Source organism: Scyliorhinus torazame, chromosome 4, assembly GCF_047496885.1.
Source record: "Scyliorhinus torazame isolate Kashiwa2021f chromosome 4, sScyTor2.1, whole genome shotgun sequence".
NCBI lineage: Eukaryota > Metazoa > Chordata > Chondrichthyes > Carcharhiniformes > Scyliorhinidae > Scyliorhinus > Scyliorhinus torazame.
The window spans coordinates 123,236,527-123,258,787 of NC_092710.1; the positions used below are offsets into that span (position 1 = coordinate 123,236,527).

At 49.8% G+C, this 22,261-nt stretch overlaps 1 protein-coding gene across 5 annotated transcripts in view; it reads right to left on the minus strand.

The window, feature by feature from the left end:
* mlip (muscular LMNA-interacting protein) overlaps positions 1-21,814 on the minus strand; it is a 354,543-nt gene extending 332,729 nt beyond the window's left edge. For all 5 annotated transcript variants that reach the window (XM_072498569.1, XM_072498570.1, XM_072498573.1 and 2 more), the window contains exons 1-2: positions 21,743-21,814; positions 16,553-16,834 (exon numbers count right to left, since the gene is read on the minus strand). In XM_072498569.1, coding sequence (XP_072354670.1) covers positions 16,553-16,834; positions 21,743-21,754 — 294 coding nt within the window. In that variant the 5' untranslated portion in view covers positions 21,755-21,814. The remainder of the gene's footprint in view (positions 1-16,552; positions 16,835-21,742) is intronic.
* Positions 21,815-22,261: the final 447 nt, after the last annotated feature.

Consider the following 22,261-nt stretch of genomic DNA (forward strand, 5'->3'; position numbering starts at 1 on the left):
ACTCTGATTTACTCTGGTGAGCGAAAGCATTGAGATTGTCAGCCAAAATGACCAGAAAAGCACAAATCATGGGCTGGAGTCTCTGATTTTGAGGCTATGTCCGGAAGAAGTGTCCGGTTTTACGCCGAAAAAAACCGGCGAGGCCCCAGCACCGATGATCTGACCAGTGAGGGTGTGATGAATGGTTACTGTACCCTTAACACCATATAGATGATGCCCCTTTAAGACCGGGTTTGGAAGCCTAGGGGACTCCGTCTCCGGCTCCGCCCTCCAGGGAGCCGTATATAAGGTGGCGCTCTGTAGGTGGCACTCAGTAGGCACACGTCTCGGTAACTGGCTAGTTCTCTGCTTATTAAAGCCTTCATTTACCATTCCACACTCTTGTGTTGTTATTGAGGGTACTACAATTTAATAAGCAGAACTACATTAGGATGGACGCTGGTGTCAAGCCAGAAAAGCTCAACCTGGAAGCACGGACACCAGAGGCCAAAGACATTTTTTAGTACTGGCTCCGCTGCTTCGAGGCCTACCTGGAATCCTCGGAAACCCCCGTCCTAGGGCCTCACAAGCTGCGCCTACTCCACGCCCGGGTGAGCCATAGAATCTCTGCCATGATCGAGAAGGCGAGCACTTACGACGAGGCGATCAAGATCCTGCGAAAGCGTTTCGTCAAACCCATAAATGAGGTACATGCACGGCACCTGCTCTCTACCTGCCGGCAGCGCTCAGGGGAAATGCTAGACGAGTACGTGGAAAAGCTCACCGCGCTCGCCAGGAACTGCAACCACCAGGATGTGACGGGGGAAGTCCACGTGAACCTGCACATCCGAGACGCATCCGTGTCTGGCATTCGTTCGACCTATATCAGGAAGCGACTCCTCGAAAATGGAGCTAAAGACCTTCAGGACATGGTAACGCTCGCCACCTCTCTGGAAGTGGCCCGCCACAACCTAGGCACGTACCCCGCGGACCCTGCAAGCCCCCCTCGGACTTCCCCAGACTCGGTTACGCTTCGAGCCTGCGCCGCGTGGCGACCCGCCCAGACCAGGGGCACACCGTGCTATTTCAGTGGGCAGGGCCAGCATCCACGTCAACGCTGCCCAGCCCGCTTCGCCATCTGCAGCGACTGTGGAAAGAAAGGGCATTTCACAAGGGTCTGACTGGCCAGGCCCAAAGCCCATAAACAAAAAGCTCACCAGGCCCGAAAATCGAGCTCACAGCCCGCAGGCCCCGCAACGCGGCTGCGCACCGGCCCGACACGCCCCTTTCTGACGTGTCATCGGCCTCGTGCGAGTCATGGGGGTGGCCATCTTGGCGGCGACCAACTTCTAGACCCGACACGTGCGACCGACGGTGGCGGCCATTTTGTGAATCCGACTCGGCTCAGGACTCGGACTACCCACAACTGTGAGCGATCACACTTGACCAATCGCGGCCAAAGCACCTGCAGAACTCCATGATGCAGGTCCAGATCAACGGACGCGACACTCCCTGCCTCTTCGACTCCGGGAGCATGGAGAGCGTTATCCAACCAGAAACGGTAAGGCGCTGCTCCTTGCGCACCTATCCCGCTTCCCAAACCATAGCCCTCGCTTCCAGGTCCTACTCGGTCCAAATCAAGGGGTACTGTATTGCGGATCTCGCGATCCAGGGCGCCGAATACACTCGTTTCAAGCTCTATATCCTCCCTCACCTCTGCGCCCTCCTGCTGCTCGGTCTGGATTTCCAATACAGCCACCGAAGCCTGACCCTGAAGTTCGGCGGAGCCTTGCCCCCCCTCACGGTATGCAGCCTTGCAACACTGAAAATTGCACCCCCCTCACTATTCGCGAACCTCACTCCCGACTGTAAGCCCGTCGCCACCAGGAGCCGGCGGTACAGTGCCCAAGATATGACTTTTATCAAGTCAGAGGTCCAGCGTTTACTGGAAGAGGGGGTCATCGAGGCTAGCAACAGCCCCTGGGGAGCACAAGTGGTGGTAGTCCGGTCCGGGGAAAAGAAACAGATGGTCGTGGACTACAGCCAGACCATAAACCGCTTCACGCAGCTTGATGCGTACCCCCTTCCCCGCATAGCAGAAATGGTCAATCGGATTGCTCAATATCGTGTATTCTCCACTGTCGACCTCAAATCCGCCTACCACCAGCTCCCTATCTGACCGAAAGACCGCCTCTATACTGCTTTCGAAGCAGCAGGCCAGCTGTTCCACTTCCTCAGGGTCCCCTTCGGCGTCACAAATGGGGTCTCCATCTTCCAGAGGGCAATGGACCAAATGGTGGAGCAGTACGGCCTGTGGACTACTTACCCGTACTTGGACAATGTCCCCATCTGCGGCCATGATCAGCAGGACCATGACGCGAACCTTGAAAAGTTCCTCCCCCATAGCCTCAAGGCACTCAAACGGTGCTTGGGGCTTTTCTCCTATTATGCCCAGTGGGTCCCCAGATACGGACAAAGCCCGCCCACTCATAAAGACCACGACATTTCCCCTGACGGCTGAGGCCCGGTCGGCCTTCAGCCGCATCAACGCCGACATCATCAAGGCCGCTATGGATGCGGTGGACGAAACCATCCCTTTCCAGGTAGAGAGCGATGCGTCAGACATCGCCCTATCTGCTACCCTCAACCAGCCAGGCAGGTCAGTCGCATTCTTCTCCCAGACCCTCACCGCCTCCGAGATTCGGCACTCCGCAGTCGAAAAGGAGGCATTGTGGAGGTTGTGCGACACTGGAGGAACTACCTAGCTGGTAGGAGGTTCACCCTCATTACTGACCAACGGTCGGTAGCCTTCTTTTTGATAACGCACAACGGAGCAAAATTAAAAATGATAAAATCTTGAGGTGGAGGATCGAACTCCCCACTGACACGTACGATATTAAGTATCGTCCTGGGGAGCTCAACGAGCCCCCAGGTGCCCTGTCCCACAGCACGTGCGCCAACGCGCAGGAGGATCACCTGCGGGCTATCCACAATGACCTCTGTCACCTGGGGGTCACTTTATCAAGTCCCGCAACCTACCTTACTCCACCAAGGAGGTCAAGGTCATGAACAGGGCTCGTCAGATCTGTGCGGAGTGCAAACCGCACTTCTACCGGCCAGACAATGCTCATCTTGTGAAGGCCTCGTTGAGGCCTTTGAGCGACTAAGCGTGGACTTCAAAGGTCCCCTCCCATCCACCAACCGCAATACCTACTGTAGCCATGTAAAATGGCTGCGTCCCGATTAATCTGGCCAAAACCCAGTTTAAAATGGCTAACCCGAAAGACTGCTGGGAAAAGCAGCCAAGAAGACACAAGCAGGCAGCTGCAGACAGGTTTGCAGCTTCAGCTCTGGGAACGTAGCCCAGATCGATACTCAGGGCTATCAACAGCCCATCAACCCAGGTATCCGCAGTTTCATTCAGGACTGTTTACACCTAATCGACTCAGACATCCACAGTTAAATCGGCTATCCCCGGGAACAATTGCAACATATTAGCAATTGAATACCGGGCCAGACCTGTCGGTGCCTGCAGTGGCCTAAACAAAGACAGGTGAGCGACCACCCCCCGATCGAGGAATCGCCTCACCATTGGACACATCGACCCCAGAGACTGGGGACAGAATCCAATCACTTGGGACTCAGGGTCAAGGGCCGCCCCGGGAGGCGGGAAGCCCCTGGGCCCTATAAAAGTAAAGGTCTACGTTCAGATCTCTCTCTCTCTCATCTTCGCCTGCTCGAGACCTTCACAAGACCAGCCACCGGCTACTGTGAGTGTGAATCCAACGATCGCTATCTGGTAGAGACACCTAGCCACCGACCTGTAGCAGCCTTTTGAATCCCGCGGGCCAGATCTGATTGGACAAACCATTCGTTTCCCTGACCTGGTGGGCTCTTCCTAAGTTAAGTATTGGCCAGTAGTGATAGGTTTATTATATAGAAAGTAGTATTAGGGTATTAATATTGCTTGTTGTATATAATAAATGACCGTTGTTTTAATCCTTACTAAGCGGTGTGCTGTGTTATTAATCATAACCTAAACTTGAACCACGTGGCGGTATCATAAAGATACCTGGCGACTCATGAGCAAAGGTGACCTACAACAGAGCAAATAGACTAAAGCTAGAAAGAGCAACACTACTTCCTTTTTTTAAAAAATATATTTTATTCAAAATTTTTGGCCAACCATAACAGTACATTGTGATCTTTCACACAGTAATATAACAATATAAATAACAATGGCCAGTTTTTTAAACAAGAAATAAATAATATATAAACAACATCAAAATTTAAAAAAACAAAACTAAATGGCAACTGCCTTGTCCCAAATAAATACCCTCCAAAAAATACAATTCAGCCGTCCAGTATACATTACCTATAACAACAACCTATACATATACTTATACACTAACATCCCTGAGAGTCCTTCTGGTTCCTCCCCCCCCCCCCCCCCCCGCCCACCCCTGGGTTGCTGCTGCTGTCTTCTTCTTTTCCATTCCCTCTATCTTTCTGTGAGGTATTCGACGAACGGTTGCCACCGCCTGGTGAACCCTTGAGCCAATCCCCTTAGGACGAACTTAATCCGTTCCAGCTTTATAAACCCTGCCATGTCATTTATCCAGGTCTCCACACCTGGGGGCTTGGCTTTCTTCCATTTCAACAGTATCCTGCGCCGGGCTACTATGGACGCAAAGGCCAAAACATCAGCCTCTTTCGCCTCCTGCACTCCCGGCTCTTGTGCAACCCCAAATATAGCCAACCCCCAGCTTGGTTCGACCTGGACCCCCACCACCTTCGAAAGCACCTTTTTCACCCCCACCCAAAACCCCTGTAGTGCCGGACATGACCAGAACATGTGGGTGTGATTCGCTGGGCTTCTCGAGCATCTCGCACACCTATCCTCTACTCCAAAAAATTTACTGAGCCATGCTCCAGTCATATGCGCCCTGTGTAACACCTTAAATTGTATCAGGCTTAGCCTGGCACATGAGGACGATGAGTTTACCCTACTTAGGGCATCAGCCTACAGCCCCTCCTTAATCTCCTCCCCCAGCTCTTCTTCCCATTTCCCTTTCAGCTCATCTACCATAATCTCCCCCTCGTCCCTCATTTCCCTATATATGTCTGATACCTTACCGTCCCCCACCCATGTCTTTGAGATCACTCTGTCCTGCACCTCCTGCGTCGGGAGCTGCGGGAATTCCCTCACCTGTTGCCTCGCAAAAGCCCTCAGTTGCATATACCGGAATGCATTCCCCTGGGGCAACCCATATTTTTCGGTCAGCGCTCCCAGACTTGCAAACGTCCCATCTACAAACACATCTCTCAATTGTACTACCCCAGCTCTTTGGCATGCTCCAAATCCCCCATCCATTCTCCCCGGAGCAAACCTATGGTTATTTCTTATCGGGGACCACACCGAGGCTCCCGTCTTTCCCCTATGCCGTCTCCACTGCCCCCAAATTTTCAGAGTAGCCACCACCACCGGGCTTGTGGTGTATTTCTTCGGTGAGAACGGCAACGGCGCCGTCACCATAGCTTGTAGGCTAGTCCCCCTGCAGGACGCCCTCTCCAATCTCTTCCACGCCGCTCCCTCCTCTTCTCCCATCCACTTACATACCATTGAGATATTGGCGGACCAGTAGTACTCACTTAGGCTCGGTAGTGCCAGCCCCCCCCCTATCCCTACTACGCTGCAAAAATCCCTTCCTCACTCTCGGGGTCTTCCCGGCCCACACAAAACTCATGATACTCTTCTCAATCCTTTTGAAAAAAGCCTTCGTGATCACCACCGGGAGGCACAGAAACACAAAGAGGAATCTCGGGAGGACCACCATTTTAACCGCCTGCACCCTCCCTGCCAGTGACAGGGATACCATGTCCCATCTCTTGAAGTCCTCCTCCATCTGTTCCACCAACCGCGTTAAATTTAACCTATGCAATGTACCCCAATTCTTGGCTATCTGGATCCCCAAGTAGCGAAAGTCCCTTGTTACCTTCCTCAGCGGTAAGTCCTCTATTTCTCTGCTCTGCTCCCCTGGATGCACCACAAACAACTCACTTTTCCCCATGTTAAGTTTATATCCTGAAAATTCTCCAAACTCCCCAAGTATCCGCATTATCTCTGGCATCCCCTCCGCCGGGTCTGCCACATACAACAACAAATCGTCCGCATACAGAGATACCCGGTGTTCTTCTCCTCCCCTGAGTACTCCCCTCCACTTCCTGGAACCCCTCGCCAGTGCAAACAATAATGGGGACAGAGGACATCCCTGCCTCGTCCCTCTATGGAGCCGAAAATACGCAGACCCCCGTCCATTCGTGACCACGCTCGCCATCGGGGCCCTATACAGCAGCTGTATCCATCTAATATACTCATCTCCAAAGCCAAATCTCCTCAACACCTCCCACAAATAATCCCACTCCATTCTATCAAATGCTTTCTCGGCATCCATCGCCACCACTATCTCCGCTTCCCCCTCTGGTGGGGGCATCATCATTACCCCTAGCAGCCTCCGTATATTCGTATTCAGCTGTCTCCCCTTCACAAACCCAGTTTGGTCCTCATGGACCACCCCCGGGACACAATCCTCTATCCTCATTGCCATTACCTTGGCCAGAATCTTAGCGTCTACGTTCAGGAGGGAAATTGGCCTATAGGACCCGCATTGCAGCGGGTCTTTTTCCTTCTTTAGGAGAAGCGATATCGTTGCCTCTGACATAGTCGGGGGCAGCTGTCCCCTTTCCCTCGCCTCATTAAAAGTTCTCATCAGTAGCGGGGCGAGCAAGTCCACATATTTCCTGTAAAATTCAACTGGGAATCCATCCGGTCCCGGGGCCTTCCCCGCCTGCATGCTCCTAATTCCTTTCACTACTTCCTCCATTTTGATCTGTGCTCCCAGTCCCACCCTCTCCTGCTCCTCCACCTTAGGAAATTCCAGCTGGTCCAGAAAACACATCATTCTCTCCTTCCTATCCGGGGGCTGAGCTTCATATAATCTTTCATAGAATGCCTTGAACACTCCATTCACTCTCTCCGCTCCCCGCTCCATCTCTCCCTCCTCATCCCTCACTCCCCCTATTTCCCTCGCTGCTCCCCTTTTCCTCAATTGGTGGGCCAGCAACCTGCTTGCCTTCTCCCCATATTCGTACTGTACACCCTGTGCCTTCCTCCACTGTGCCTCTGCAGTACCCGTTGTCAGCAAGTCAAATTCTACGTGTAGCCTTTGCCTTTCCCTGTACAGTCCCTCCTCCGGTGCCTCCGCATATTGCCTGTCCACCCTCAGAAGTTCTTGCAGCAACCGCTCCCGTTCCCTACTCTCCTGCTTTCCTTTATGTGCCCTGATTGATATCAGCTCCCCTCTAACCACTGCCTTCAGCGCCTCCCAGACCACTCCCACCTGGACCTCCCCATTATCATTGAGTTTCAAGTACTTTTCAATACACCCCCTCACCCTTAGACACACCCCCTCATCCGCCATTAGTCCCATGTCCATTCTCCAGGGTGGACGCCGTTCTTTTTCCTCCCCTATCTCCAAGTCCACCCAGTGTGGAGCGTGATCCGAAATAGCTATCGCCGTATACTCCGTCCCCCTCACCTTCGGGATCAACGCCCTTCCCAAAACAAAAAAGTCTATTCGCGAATAAACTTTGTGGACATAGGAGAAAAACTAAAACTCCTTGCTCCTAGGTCTGCTAAATCTCCATGGGTCTACTCCTCCCATCTGCTCCATAAAGTCTTTAAGCACCTTGGCTGCTGCCGGCCTCCTTCCAGTCCTGGACCTCGATCTGTCCAGCCCTGGTTCCAGCACCGTGTTAAAATCTCCCCCCATTACCAACTTCCCCACCTCTAGGTCCGGGATACGTCCTAACATACGCCTCATAAAATTGGCATCATCCCAGTTCGGGGCATATACGTTCACCAAGACCACCGCCTCCCCCTGTAATTTGCCACTCACCATCACGTATCTGCCCCCACTATCCGCCACTATGGTCTTTGCCTCAAACATTACCCGCTTCCCCACTAGTATAGCCACCCCCCTGTTTTTCGCATCTAGCCCCGAATGAAACACCTGCCCCACCCATCCTTTGCGTAGTCTAACCTGGTCTATCAGTTTCAAATGCGTCTCCTGTAACATAACCACATCTGCCTTAAGTTTCTTAAGGTGTACGAGTACCCGTGCCCTCTTTATCGGCCCGTTCAGCCATCTCACATTCCACGTGATCAGCCGGGTTGGGGGGCTCTTTACCCCCCCCCCCCTTGTCGATTAGCCATCCCCTTTTATCCAGCTCCTCACCCAGTTCCCACGCAGCTGTGTCCCCCCCAGGTGGTGCCCTCCCACCCACCCCACCCCACCCCATACCAGCTCCCCCTTCTCCCCAGCAGCAGCAACCCAGTAAATCCCCCCTCCCACCACCCCCGCTAGATCCCCCACTAGCGTAGTTACACCCCCCATGTTGCTTCCAGAAGTCAGCAAACTCTGGCCGACCTCGGCTTCCCCCCGTGACCTCGGCTCGCATCATGCGACGCCCCCTCCTTCCTGCTTCCCTATTCCCGCCATAATTATCATAGCGCGGGAACAAAGCCCGCGCTTCCCTTTTGGCCCCGCCCCCAATGGCCTACGCCCCCAGCTCCTCCACCTCCCTTCCTCCCTCCCCCACAACCTGTGGAAGAGAGAAAAGTTACCGGGTCGCAGGATTAACAACATAAAAATCATCTCTCCCCCCTTTTTCCCCCCTCTTCGCCCCCCATATTCGCCCCACCACTTTGTCTCAAACGTTCTTTTTTAATAACCCGCTTATTGCAATTTCTCTTCAACAATAAATGTCCACGCCTCATCCGCCGTTTCAAAGTAGTGGTGCTTCCCTTGATATGTGACCCACAGTCTTGCCGGCTGCAGCATTCCAAATTTAATCTTCTTTTTATGAAGCACCGCCTTGGCCCGATTAAAGCTCGCCCTCCTTCTCGCCACCTCCGCACTCCAGTCTTGATATACGCGGATCACCGCGTTCTCCCACCTACTGCTCCGAGTTTTCTTTGCCCATCTGAGGACCATCGCTCTGTCCTTAAAACGGAGAAATCTCACCACTATGGCTCTGGGAATTTCTCCTGCTCTCGGTCCTCGCACCATCACTCGGTATGCTCCCTCCACCTCCAACGGACCCGTCGGGGCCTCCGCTCCCATTAACGAGTGCAGCATCGTGCTCACATATGCCCCGACGTCCGCCCCTTCTGCACCTTCAGGAAGACCAAGAATCCTTAAATTCTTCCTCCTCGCATTATTCTCCAGCACCTCCAGCCTTTCCACACATCGTTTATGGTGTGCCTCGTGGATCTCCGTCTTCACCACCAGGCCCTGTATATCGTCCTCGTTCTCGGCAGCCTTTGCCTTCACGACCCAAAGCTCCCGCTCCTGGGTCTTTTGCTCATCTTTTAGCCCTTCAATCGCCTGTAATATCGGGGCCAACAGCTCCTTCTTCATCTCCTTTTTAAGCTCTTCCATGCAGCGTTTCAAAAACTCGTGTTGTTCAGGGCCCCATATTAAACTGCCACCTTCCGACGCCATCTTGGTTTTTGCTTGCCTTCCTTGCCGCTGCTCTAGAGGATCCACCGCAATCCGGCCACTTTCCTCTCCTTTTTCCATCCGTATCCAGGGGGGATTCCCTTCTGGTTTACCGCACAGTACTTTTAGCCATTAAAATTGCCGTTGGGGCTCTTATTAAGAGCCCAAAAGTCCGTTCCACCGGGAGCTGCCGAAACGTGCGACTTAGCTGGTCATCGCCGCTCCCAGAAGTCGCAACACTACTTCCTAACCGTCATCGGCCAGTTCTCCCGCTTCCCATTCGCCGTTTCCTGTCCCGACATGAGCTCAGCCATCATGATAAAGGCACTGCACAGCATCTTCACCCTGTTTGGTTTCCCTGCTTATATCCACAACGACCGGGGTACATCGTTCATGAGCGATGAGCTGCGTCAGTATATGCTCAGCAAGGGCATCGCCTCGAGCAGAACGACCAGTTATAACCCGCGGAGAAACGTGCAGGTGGAGAGGGAGAACTCAACAGTTTGGAAGGCTGTCCTTCTGGCTCTACAGTCGAGACGTCTCCCAACCACCCGCTGGCAGGAGGTCCTACCCCATGCCCTCCATTCCATTAGGTCGCTCCTCTGCACGGCCACGAATGAAACCCCTCATAACCGCTTCTTTGTCTTCCCCAGGAAGTCCACCTCTGGGGTCTCGCTTCCACCTTGGCTGACAACTCCGGGACCTGTTCTCCTCCAGAGGCATGCGAGGAGCCATAAAACGGACCCCCTGGTCGAGTGGATCCGAGTGCTACATGCCAACCCCGATAAGCCTACGTCGAGCACCCCGACGGCAGGCAAGACACGGATTCCCTCCGGGATCTGGCAACCGCTGGTTCCCGCACTACTGACGCCCCCCCTCCTCGCGGTTCCCCTACGGGACCTGGCACCTGCTGGTTCCCCGACTGATGCCCCCCCCGGCACCCCCACTCCGTCGGTAGACACCGACTGCGCACCCCCCTCCCCCCCCCCCCCCCCCCCAGCGCCCCCCTCCACACTCCCCGCCGGCACCACTACACCCATCCCCAGCTATTCACCCAGCTATTTCCCCTGCCCCCCGACCCCGACCCGGACGAAAGCTCCGATCACCGTGCTCCCGGATGTACCCTCACCAAAGACGTCCGTGACCGCCGCACCACCGCCCGAGCTGAGAAGGTCGGCGAGGACGATCAGGCCGCCAAAACGAATAGACATGTGATTCCACTCACCCCCGACGGACTTTGCGTTTTTTTTTAAATAGGGTGAATGTGATGAATGGTTACTGTACCCTTAACACCATGTAGGTGATGCCCCTTTAAGACTGGGTTTTGGAACCTGGGGGACTCCGCCTCTGGCTCCACCAAACAGGGAGCCGTATATAAGGTGGCGCCCTGTAGGCGGCACTCAGTAAGCACACGTCTCAGTAACTGGCTAGTTCTCTGCTTATTAAAGCCTTCATTTACCATTCCACACTCTTGTGTCGTTATTGAGTGTACTGCAGAGGGGCTAGCAGGGGCGCCACATAAAACGCACGGCCTTCCCAATATAAACGCCTGGAGAATTGCCGGGTCTGTGGCCGCCCATGCGCACAGCGTAGATCTGCATCGGTTGCGCCATACAACATGGAGCCGGCCATGGGCGGAGTTGACCTGCCAGATAGTGTCCCCCAGGAAACCTCCTCGCCACCCCAGGCCACTCCCTACCAGTCCCCCCAGCCCTTGCCAATGCACCCCCCCCCCCCCCACGGCCAGCGGCACAGCACCCGCCCGACGGTGGCGGTGCTGGACACAGCCCGCAACCGCCACACCGGGTTCACAAAAACTGAGAGTACATGTGTTGAGCGCCGTCGGGAACGTAGCCCATCGGGGGCGGAGCATCGGGTGAGGGCCTTTAGGTAACATCCTGGGGGCATCACAACGACGTGTGGCGTACTCCTCAATGATGCTGCTTTGGAGGGGGCGAGTGTCCGAAAACAGGCGCCATCCCTGAATCGGTCGTAAAGAGGGATTCCCTGCCCAATCGCAGATTACGCTGTCGGCATCGGGCAGTGGAGAATCCTGCCATCTATCTCTGAGTTCTCTGTTTTCAGTGTTGACGGTAGTGTTCTGAAAAATTGTCCTCAACACCTTCAAGCTAAGAACTGAAAAGGACAACAGCTCAACTGTGATCCAATAACCCCTAATATTCACACCTGAGAATGTAATAAAAACAGAAAATCTTGGACAAACTCAGCAGGTCTAGCAGCAGCTGTGGAGAGAGGAACAGAGTCAACATTTTGAGTCATAAGTTAAGAGCCCATGGCGTTGGAGGTGGTATGCTGGCATGGATAGAGAACTAGCTAACAAGCAGGAAACAACAAGTGGGGATAAGGGTTTGGATTTGTTTATTGTCATGTGTACCGAGGTACAGTGAAAAGTATTGTCCTGCGTGCAGTCCAGACAGATCATTCCATACTTGAAAAAAAAACATAGGGCAAATATAAGCAGCACACAATGTAAATACCGAGACACAGGGGGCAGGATTCTCCGAGCCGCCGTGCCAAAATCTCGATCGGCCTCTCGAGAATCACCGCAAATCGCGCATGCGTGGTCTACGGCGCATGAGTAGGGGGCCATTGACAGAGGCCCCGCGGCAATTCTTTGCCGAAAACTGTCCGAGTTCGCAATGGCGTGGGTCTCGGGAAGGGCCAGTGGCAGTTGCAGACTCAGTCCGCGGCCGCCCTGATTGGAGTCGGGGCGATCCTTCACCGGGGGGACCTCACGGACGGCCAGGCTAGCGATCGGGGGCCATCAACCCGCGGGCGCGGGCGATCTCGGGTGGGCCTATATTTTCGGGGCTGGTTCGTGGTGTGAGTTCGCCATGTCGCATGGGGTGACCGCCGAAGTCTGCCGCCGTGCACATGCACGGACTCCCGACTGGACGTGCAGGGCCCCGTATCTGCAGCCAGAGCTGCAAGGAGTACCCCGAGAACCTGCTAGCCCCCTCCAGGTTGGAGAATCACTGGACTTTCTTCGGGAAAGTCCAGAGTGAAACTCCCGCGTTTTGATGCTGGAGTGGGAACATAGCCTCATTACTGGAGAATCCCGCCCTGGGATCGGGTGAAGCATACAGGAGTGCAGTACTACTCAGTTGAGAAGATGTATGAAGAGATCAGATCAGTCCATAAGAGGGTCGTTTAAGAGTCTGGTAACATGGGGAAGAAGCTGTTTTTGAATCTGATGGTGCATGTTCTCACTTTTTTATCTCCTGCCCGATGGAAGAAGTTGGAAGAGTGAGTCCCCGGGTGGGAGGGATCTTTGATTATGCTGCACGCTTTTCCCAGGCAGCAGGAAGTGTAGGCAGAGTCAATGGATGGGAGGCGGGTTTGCGTGATGGACTGGGCTGTGCTCACGACTCTCTGTAGTTTCTTGGGGTCTTGGGCCGAGCAGTTGTCATACCAGGCTGTGATGTAGCCAGATAGGATGCTTTCTATGGTGCATCTGTAAAAATTGGTAAGAGTCAATGTGGACATGCCGAATTTCCTTAGCTTCCTGAGAAAGTATAGGCGCTGTTGTGTTTTCTTGGTCGTAGTGTCGACGTGGGTGGACCAGGACAGGTTGTTGGTGATGTGCATACCAAGGAATTTGAAGCTATCAACCATCTCCACATCGACACCATTGATACAGACAGGGTGGGTACGATACTTTGCTTCCTGAAGTCAATGACCAGCTCTTGAGTTTTGCTGCTATCGAGGGAGATATTGTTGTCGATAAACCACTCCACTATGTTCGCTATCTCCCTTTCGTATTCTGACTCATCATTGTTTGAGATCCGACCCCCAACGGTCGTGTCATCAGCAAATTTGTAAATGGAGTTGGAGCCAAATTTTGCCACACAGTCAGTTTGCAAGAATACATTGCTAAATTAAATAAGTGGGCAAAAAATTGACAAACTGAGTAATAATGTGGGAAAATGTGAATTTGTTAATTTTGGAAGGAAAAACAAAATAAAAGAGTATTACGTGTGCGTACAGGGAGTATAGTAGGGGACTAAGTATGCAGCAATGCAGAGCCCCGGCATTGAGGACTAACGTGGAGGAATTGTTGTTGTTATCCTTATTGATTGTGGTCTATGGGTCAGAAAGTCGAGGTTTCCGTTGCAGAGAGAGGAGCCAAGTCCTAGGTTTTGGAGCTTTGTCTGGGATTATGATGTTGAAGGCGGAGCTGTAGTCAATGAATAGGAGACTGACGTATGAGTCTTCAGGTGGAGTCATGTAACCAGTGAGGTTCCACAGGAATCAGTGCTTGGACTGCAACTGTTTACAGTATATATTAATGACTTGGAGGAAGGAAGCGAATGTACTGTAGCCAAATTTGCAGATGACACAAAACTATGTGGAAAGGCAAGAGAGGGATACAGTTTGCAAAAGGTCATTGCTAAATTAAGTAAGTTGGCAAAAGTAAGATTATGGGAAAATGTGAATTTGTTCATTTTGGAAGGGAAAACAAAAGAGTATTATTTAAATGGAAAACTGCAGAAAGCTGCAACGCAGAGGGACTTGGAGGTCTCTTGAGGGACTTGTGCACGAAACACAGAAAGCTAGCACACAGGTGCAGCAAGTAATTAGGAAGGCTAATGATATGTTGGCCCTTATTTCAAGGGGATTGTGGTATAACATAGAAACGTAGGAGAAGGCCCTTTCAGCTTGCTCACCATTCATTATGATCATGGCGATCATCTAACTCAGTAACCTGTTCCTACCTGTTGTAACACTCACCTGGGCATACACCTTCTGGCTCAGGATGCAGGAAGCACTACGTGGCAATTCCTGGAAAGAGAAAAACAGTCGACTGTGTTGAAACCCCTCAGATCCTTGAGCTGCAAGCCATTCATTCATTTCCCTTACTAGGCTGTGATTGGCAGCTTCTACACACACAGCTGCCAGCTTCGCTCCATTCATCTTCCTTCATGGTTGAGTAACTCTGAAATGTTTTAACCAATGTTTATAAACATCTTCTTTGATTGACAGGTCCTGGCCCATTTCAAGTGCTTTCCAATCACCCTTCACACTTGAGTGATTTTGATCATTGGTAATTGACAGCACTTAACTCTGTTTGAAGTGGTTGTTGTTTATAAAAATTGTGGTTAGATGCCATAGAGCACTTCAGAGTCACTTAACCAAGGCTGACAGCTGTGTCTGTGTGTGGAAGCTGTCAATCACAGCCCAGTCAGGGAAATGGATTAATGGCTTGCAGCTCAAGGATCTGAGGGCTTTAAGCACAACAGCCTGGTTTCTCTTTCCAGGAATTGACATGTGGTGCTTCCTCTATCTGAGCCAGGAGGTATATTGTCTAGGTGAGTGTTACAACGGTATTTGTTTTCACTGCCTCAGTCTGGATTGTTCTCTAGGTTTCAGACAGTACTGTCTTTTCTGGTGGCTTCTTGACAGGGATCTCTTCTCTGGGAAGTCTGTGGGGGAGTTTCTTTATTTAGGTGGTCTCTGGGGAGTCCTCTTACCTAGGGGGTTTCTGGAGGGGTCTCTTTATTTTGAGGGCCTCAGAGGGGTCTGGCAAGGTCTTGCATTGTGAGGATTTGGAGGTGGGGGTGGGCATGGGGGGGCCTCAAATGCATTTTGGAAACAACTCCTCTAATGAGTTACCCCCTTAGCCCACCGCGAGGTACACTACGTAAGGTACACTATGTCAGGTCCACTACGTCAGGTCCACTACGTCAGGTACAGCACATCAGGTACACCACGTCAGGTACACCACGTCAGGTACACCACGTCAGGTCCACTATGTCAGATCCACTACCTCAGGTACACTACGTCAGGTACACTACGTCAGGTACACTACCTTAGGTACACTACCTCAGGTACACTACCTCATGTACACCACGTCAGGTACACGCTTGTCCATACCAGTATTAATTCTTGCCCACATGATTCCCAGCCCAGAGGACCGGAGAATCATGCAGGCCTGGGGAATATGGTGCCCAGTCCGCTAAGTAGGTGCAATTGGGTCTTAAAGACCCAAATGCATCCTCTCACTGGCACAGAGGTACGAATCTTGATCCCAACGCCAGTGGGGGGCTGGAGCATCGGAAGTGAATCGGTGCCTGCCGCTGATCCCGTTTTCTCCCTGACGCTGGATTCTCTGCCTCACTAGGAACCCCACTACCTGAGGCGCGAAGCAGAGAATTTCATCCATTATTTCATTGCAGGCAGTTCAATGGGAGATCCCCGGTATGGAGGGGTTGTCTTATGAGCAAAGGTTTAAACAGATTTGGATTCTACTCGTTGGAATTTTAAAAATGAGAGGCGATCCCATTGAAACATACCGGATTCTTAAATAGCTTGACAGAGTAAATGCTGAGAGGATGTATCCCCTCATGGGAGAGTCTAGGGCCAGAGTGCATAGTCTCAGAATAAAGGGGTGCTAATTTAAGATTGAGATGAAGAGGAATTCTTCTCTCAGAGGGTTGAGAGTCTTTGGAGCACCTTGCCACAGAAAGCTGAGGGGGCAGGGTCCTTGTGTTTGTTTATGGGTGATGGATGATTCTTGATTAGTAAGGGAATCATGGGTTATGAGAAAAGGGCAAGAAACTGGACGTGAGGAATGTCGGATCAGCCATGATCCTACTGAATAATGGAGCAGGCTCGAGGGGCTGGACGTCCTATTCCTGTTCAGAAAAATAAAAAGTCCCTACGGCCTCTTCAGAAGTGAAAATGTAATATGGACTAGAAATGGTCATTCACTTACACACGCCACAGATGCTGCGGACCATGTTTATCCAGTATTTTCTGGTCATATTTCAGATTTCCAGCATCAAAAGTGCTTGCTTTTATTTATCTTGTGAAGATATTATTGTTTCCCATGTGCAAATGATAAGACATGCCACTGCCCATTTGGCTTTACTCAACAAATCTTAGGCGATGAAGAGAAGCGTGCAGAATTGGAATGGCGGGGGAGGGGGAGGGGGGGAAACGACAACGTCAAAGCTAAGGTCAAATTCAGATGTACGAGTTTTATTTACCGAGCTATTTCCGTTGCATGTAGTTGTCATCTTTCCTTCAAGAAAGGCGTTCCGTGATTCCGGTTGCTCGGAGCTGGCAGCTGGCTGAGTTATAAAGCACGGCCACACAGTCTGAGGAGGTCGAACGTTGTCTGCTTCACCACTGTTCACGTTGGAGGCAACTGTGCCGTCAACTGTGAATGCCCTGTCCCTCAAAATTAGTATCTTAATTACAGTCCCTGAATTCCTCAGGGTATTCACTGCTTCATGATGGGTTACGTTTTGGAGACTTATTCCATTGACCTGAAAAACCAGAGACTTTGTTGGCATTTATCATTATTCATTTCGGAAGATCCTGTAATTAGAGGTTGGTGAATATTACATTATTAAATACAATTGAGCCAATGTCTGTCGGTTCTCCACCTCTTCCTGGGCAGAACCAAGCAGCAGCTTCTCAAAATATGACAAGGATAAGATCTCGCTGAAACTGCTTTGGGTGGGCGGGCCTCGGGAAAGCCATCCAGCAACCCTGTGGGAGCTTTATTTAAATCAAACCCAATGTGATTTTTTTATGGACCAATTGGTGTCACATGTGCAAGCCCCACTCATTGGCCAATCGTCTGGAGCTATCTCACCAGTGTCCTTTTAAAAAATTTATTCATGGGATGTGGGTGTCGCTGACTGGATCTGCATTTATTGCCCATCCCTAATTGCCCTTGAGGGGGTAGTTAACCACATTGCTGTGGATCTGGAGTCACAGACCAGGCATGGACAGCAGATTTCCTTCCCTAAAGCACATTAGTGAACCAGATGAATTTTTACGACAATCAACAATGGTTTCATGGTCATCTTTAGACTTCTATTGAATTCAAATTTCACCATCTGCAGTGGTGGGATTCGAACCCCGGACCCCAGAACAATACCCTGAGTTTCTGGTTTACTAGTCCAGCCACTGCGTCATTGCCTCCCCATTGTCCTTAAGGGGGCCAATGCATAACTCCACAAAAGGCCCTTTTTCATTCCTTTTTCCCTCATCTTGTGCCATCAGAAGGAGCAGGAGTGTCCTTCTGGCCAGTGTCTGAACGGCAACCCTCAGGGCCCTCTCCCCCACTCATCCAGATCTGTACAGCATCAACCTTAACTGGCCTATTACCCAGCTTCTATGATCAGCAAACTGCCTTAAAGCAACATTCAGCATTTACAGCTCCTCGGCAACATCTTTATGAGGCTTGGATCAAAAAGGGTTCACGCCTTTAAGCCTCACTGTGGTAATCAGGAAGCAACAACCTCTCCCCCCTCTCCACCACACACACACACTTATTTCAATAGTGAAGGTGATCTGTGAAACTTGCAAATGTCATAACTGAGTGATACAGGTTTCCTGACTGGTTGAAAAAAAACATACAACTACATCTGCACCATTTTCCAGCTAAAAATATTGGTGTTTGATTTGTACGTGGAAATTGAGAAAGGACAACAATATGAAGTTGTGTGGAGTAACAACTCAGGATCGGCACCAGTGTTCGGGTCTCAGATGTGACTTTACAAGTTGATGATTCAATATAGAAGTGGAGGCAGCATAGGTCTGTGTATACATGCTTGGTGTTCTAATGTGATCTCTTTGCAGGTCTCTTCAGTTCAATTTTACTCAGCAGTTGATACTTGAAGTTCTATGGGGATTATGCAAGCACTTTCTTTTCTGTAAATCAGCCATGCAGCAACAACAAAAGTTTTTTATTTGCACAATTAACATTCCGCAATGCTTTGTGGCAGTTACTGCAAGGATATTGCCATGGCTACAGGTTATAGTGTGCTGGTGAGGAGAGTCAGCAGCCAGTGGTTGGAGGGTGTTTTTTTTTTACGGTATATTAAACTGCCTACGGCTTTTTCACTTGGGTGTTGTCTCACAAACTGTAAATGGAATAAATGGCACATTCCACATGTGTGAGATAACAGCAATGTGTCGGATTTTGTTCTGGGCCACCAGCGCTAACAGTAGTCAAAGTTCGCTGCAGAGATTAATTTGGGAATGATTTGTAGTTACGTAATAGCAGCGACACTATACAAGTCAACTTCATGGCCTATAGAGGAAACTCTTACAACAAACATTTGGTTTGCCTTAATGTGCCCTTTGAATATTATATTATGGGTATATTAACTACTTGGAATATCACTTAACTGGGTCAGACAAAATTTGAAGAACCGCATTTTAAGACTTGTGAGAAGCTGCCCGAGGGGTGAGTTGCATTCTTTATGCTTTGTTTAATTCAATAAAACAAACAGCGAAAATAAAACTAAAAACTTGGCAGGAAGAACCATCAAGGCCAGGACAAGCTACAAGCCTAACATTTGCTTTCACCTGAAGCTAACCTGTGTCACTCTGAACAATGGGAAAACACTTGCCGCACATGTGCTAACATGTCCTGCCAGGAAGGAGTTGAAAACTTCCAATTCCCTTCCCTGCCGAGTATGAGTGGAGAGATGAGGCAGATGGCAAGTGGAGTGATGCTCATGGATATGGCACATGTCCCCTTTAAACTAATTTGACTCCCATTTACCCACTCCTCACATGGCTTTTTAACTGTTAAATTTCAGAGTAGGGAACTTTTATCACTGATCCTCTACTGACGTGTCTAGTTGCCTCTTTGTACCATTCACTCTTCAAGTCTTATTCCAGAATCCCTTGCCCTTCGCCTGACTTTCCTCCGTATCCCTAGGTTCCCGCTTCTGTGTTAAACTTCAAGAGGATATAGACAGTTTGGGGAAAGGGGCAGATTAATTTTATGCAAAGGAGTGTGAAGTGTTTCATGTTGGTCGGAAGAATGGGGTGATATAATAGCCGAAATCTTGTGTCTTAGTTCACGGCGGGGATTTCCCGGTGCCGGTGAAAGTGAACAGAGTTTTGGCTGGAACGCCAGCTTTTCTATTCCTCGCTCGCAATAGGTCCCACCAGGGACGAGACTGGAGAATCCCGCCTAATATAAAATAAAGGATAAAGGAGGGTGCAGGAGCAAAGGGATTAGGGATATATGCTGGTCTGTGATGCAGAGCAAGGCCAGCAGCGTGGGTTCAATTCCCGTACCGGCTGAGGTTATTTATGAAAGCCCCGCTTTCTCAATCTTGTCCCTCGCCTTTTGGGCAAATAGACAATCGTCAAACTCCCAGTGCCGACCCCGACCACACAACAAAACATGGTGGCAGCGGGTATAACACCCAGCAGGCCTTAAAAAGATGCAAGGCTGGCAAGAAGGAAGATCGGCAAAATGGATGGACCAAAGAAAACAAACTAAGGCTCACCAAGTTGTCATCTGAACATCATGGGAGCAACAGATATATGCTGAGACACAGACCCAGAGACCGGACATCAGTGAGCACAGGCCCAAATTGGCAAGCAGAAATACAAAAACAGAAACAATCCTAGGGCTTAGAAACAGCATGGAATCCACAATACAACTCCCAGATAGATTTCATTGGGAAGAAGGCTTGCAATAGACTCAGAACTGGGATAACTTTCAAGGTTCAAAAGGTACAGAATTACTTCAAGATTACACAAAAAGGATCAAGACCACAAAGTCAGGACATTACTTCTTGCTGTCGCTGGCAACATGCTCGTAGGATAGGTGGTTGACGTGACTTCAACTGAACTAATGAAGATATCTTACAATCTTTCTACTCTTATTTCACTGTCTGTTGCAATTTAATAACAGAGGGGGTTAAATTTAATATGAAAAAGCAAAAACCAAGTATTCATCAACGATCTCTATAGGCTGACAGAGAACTGCAATTATGGAATCTTAAAGGATGAGCTCATTCATGACAGAATCATAGTTGGGGTTCTAAATAAAGCATTAGTAGATCCTTTATAGGCAAGAGAGGATTTAATACTAGTAAAAGTAGTGTGATTGCAAGGCAAGCAGAACTCAGGAACAGAGGTGAAAGGGGTAAAGGTACTAAATGCATACATTGTAAGGGGAAGCTGTGGTTAAGTGGATTTATAGGTAAATAGGTTGAGTTTTAAAATTTGCATTCGGAGATAGAAAGGGACTTGGCTTTTAAGCTGTTAAGTTTCAAACTAAGGCACTTTTATAACTCGCAATGGTTTCGTAAGTAAACAAAGCAAGGTTATTAAATTTGAACTGACCCAAAAGGAAAGACATAAAAGATGTTTTCAAAAAGTTGAATGGATCAAAGATGAAAAGAAAGAAGGATATTTAAAGAAAGATGTTGAGCTGAATTGTGTTGGCTGTGTAGGGAAAATATCCTGGGGACAGTTCTATGCTCAGAGAGCGTGCAAATTCAGAAGTAGACATCCAGAAACCAGTAAAGTCTTTGGGAGGGTTTCTCCGGTCCCAGCCGCGTGTTCCTCGGCAGTGTGCTATTCACTGGCGGTGGGATTCTCTCTTTCCGCCGCTTGTCAATGGGAATGCCGCTGGGAATCCCGCAGGCGGGGGTTTGTCAGCAGGAAAAGAGAATCCCGACGGCCGGAGAATTCCGGCCTTTGTATCAGAAAGCAGTCTTGTTTCTGATTTCTTTTGGATTTCCCCAGCTGAGTTTAAGAAGTTACTTTTAGTGAGAGCAGTTTTGCCTTGGAAATTACTGGATTTATAGTAAAAAATCTCGAAGGGATTGTTGCCAAGAAGGAGCTCACTTGTGTGTCCTGACTAAGTGGATGTTTTGTAAGACTGTTTTAAGTTGTATGCTTGAGTTTTCTTTCCTTCTTGGTCATAAACAGGCGCTGGAATGTGCCGACTAGGGGCTTTTCACAGTAACTTCATTAAAGCCTACTTGTGACAATAAGCGATTATTATTATTATAAATCTTTTCATTTGTAAAATCCCAGACGCGCTCCTGGAATCTTATGCTCATGGCATCAGTAAATTTCTCCTCATTTTTCAGAATACGAAAAAAGGGTTATGGTCAGTAATACAAGTTTCCCTTGGGGATTTGGCTTATTCAGCAAATAGCATCTGCTGTGGTTGTAACAACTTCTAAAGTATTTCAGTGGCTGCCAAGTGCTTTAGGGTGTCCCGAGGTGGTGAAAGGCACTATGGTAAAGGGCAGTCTTGCTTTCTTTTTCTTCATCTTTGTCAAATTGTCTTGATAGATTCAAAGAGGGGTATAAACAAAGAGAGATCTGCAGCATTTCTCAAATTCTGCTATTCATAAGAAGAGATCAACCTGAATTGGTTACAAGGAGTTGCACAACCTTACCTCCAGGACCATGTCCCCAACTTGTACACCAGCAAGATCAGCAGGACCCCCCTTCGATACTTTTGAAATGAAGACTCCCTGACACAGACAACATTAGGAATAATTAATTGTCACATTAATTAGTTTCTATTTTTAAATAGAATTCAGAAGTTAGCTAACTCTCCGAGACAGACATGCCACTGCAAAACTCTGCAGGTAAATATGGGAAACATTTTCTACATCAGAAGGCTATAAAGATTAGAGCTCCCTTTCCCAAAATGCAAAAGTGTTTTTCTCAGTTTCCCCGCAGGTAACAAAAGCAGCATGTTCATACCCAGCAGCTGTTCACAAGTAGGCTCTTACAATTGTGTGAAATTTCGCTCTGGATTCTAGTTTCAGCAGCCTGGAGTACTCAACCCCAATCATACGCAAGATGGGGGAGGTTTTCAAAAGTTTCAATTTCTGATTAGTCACCTCCATCAGGAGATTTCAAAACACAGAGTCACTGCCAGTACAAATTACACAGTCTTAAGCCATGCA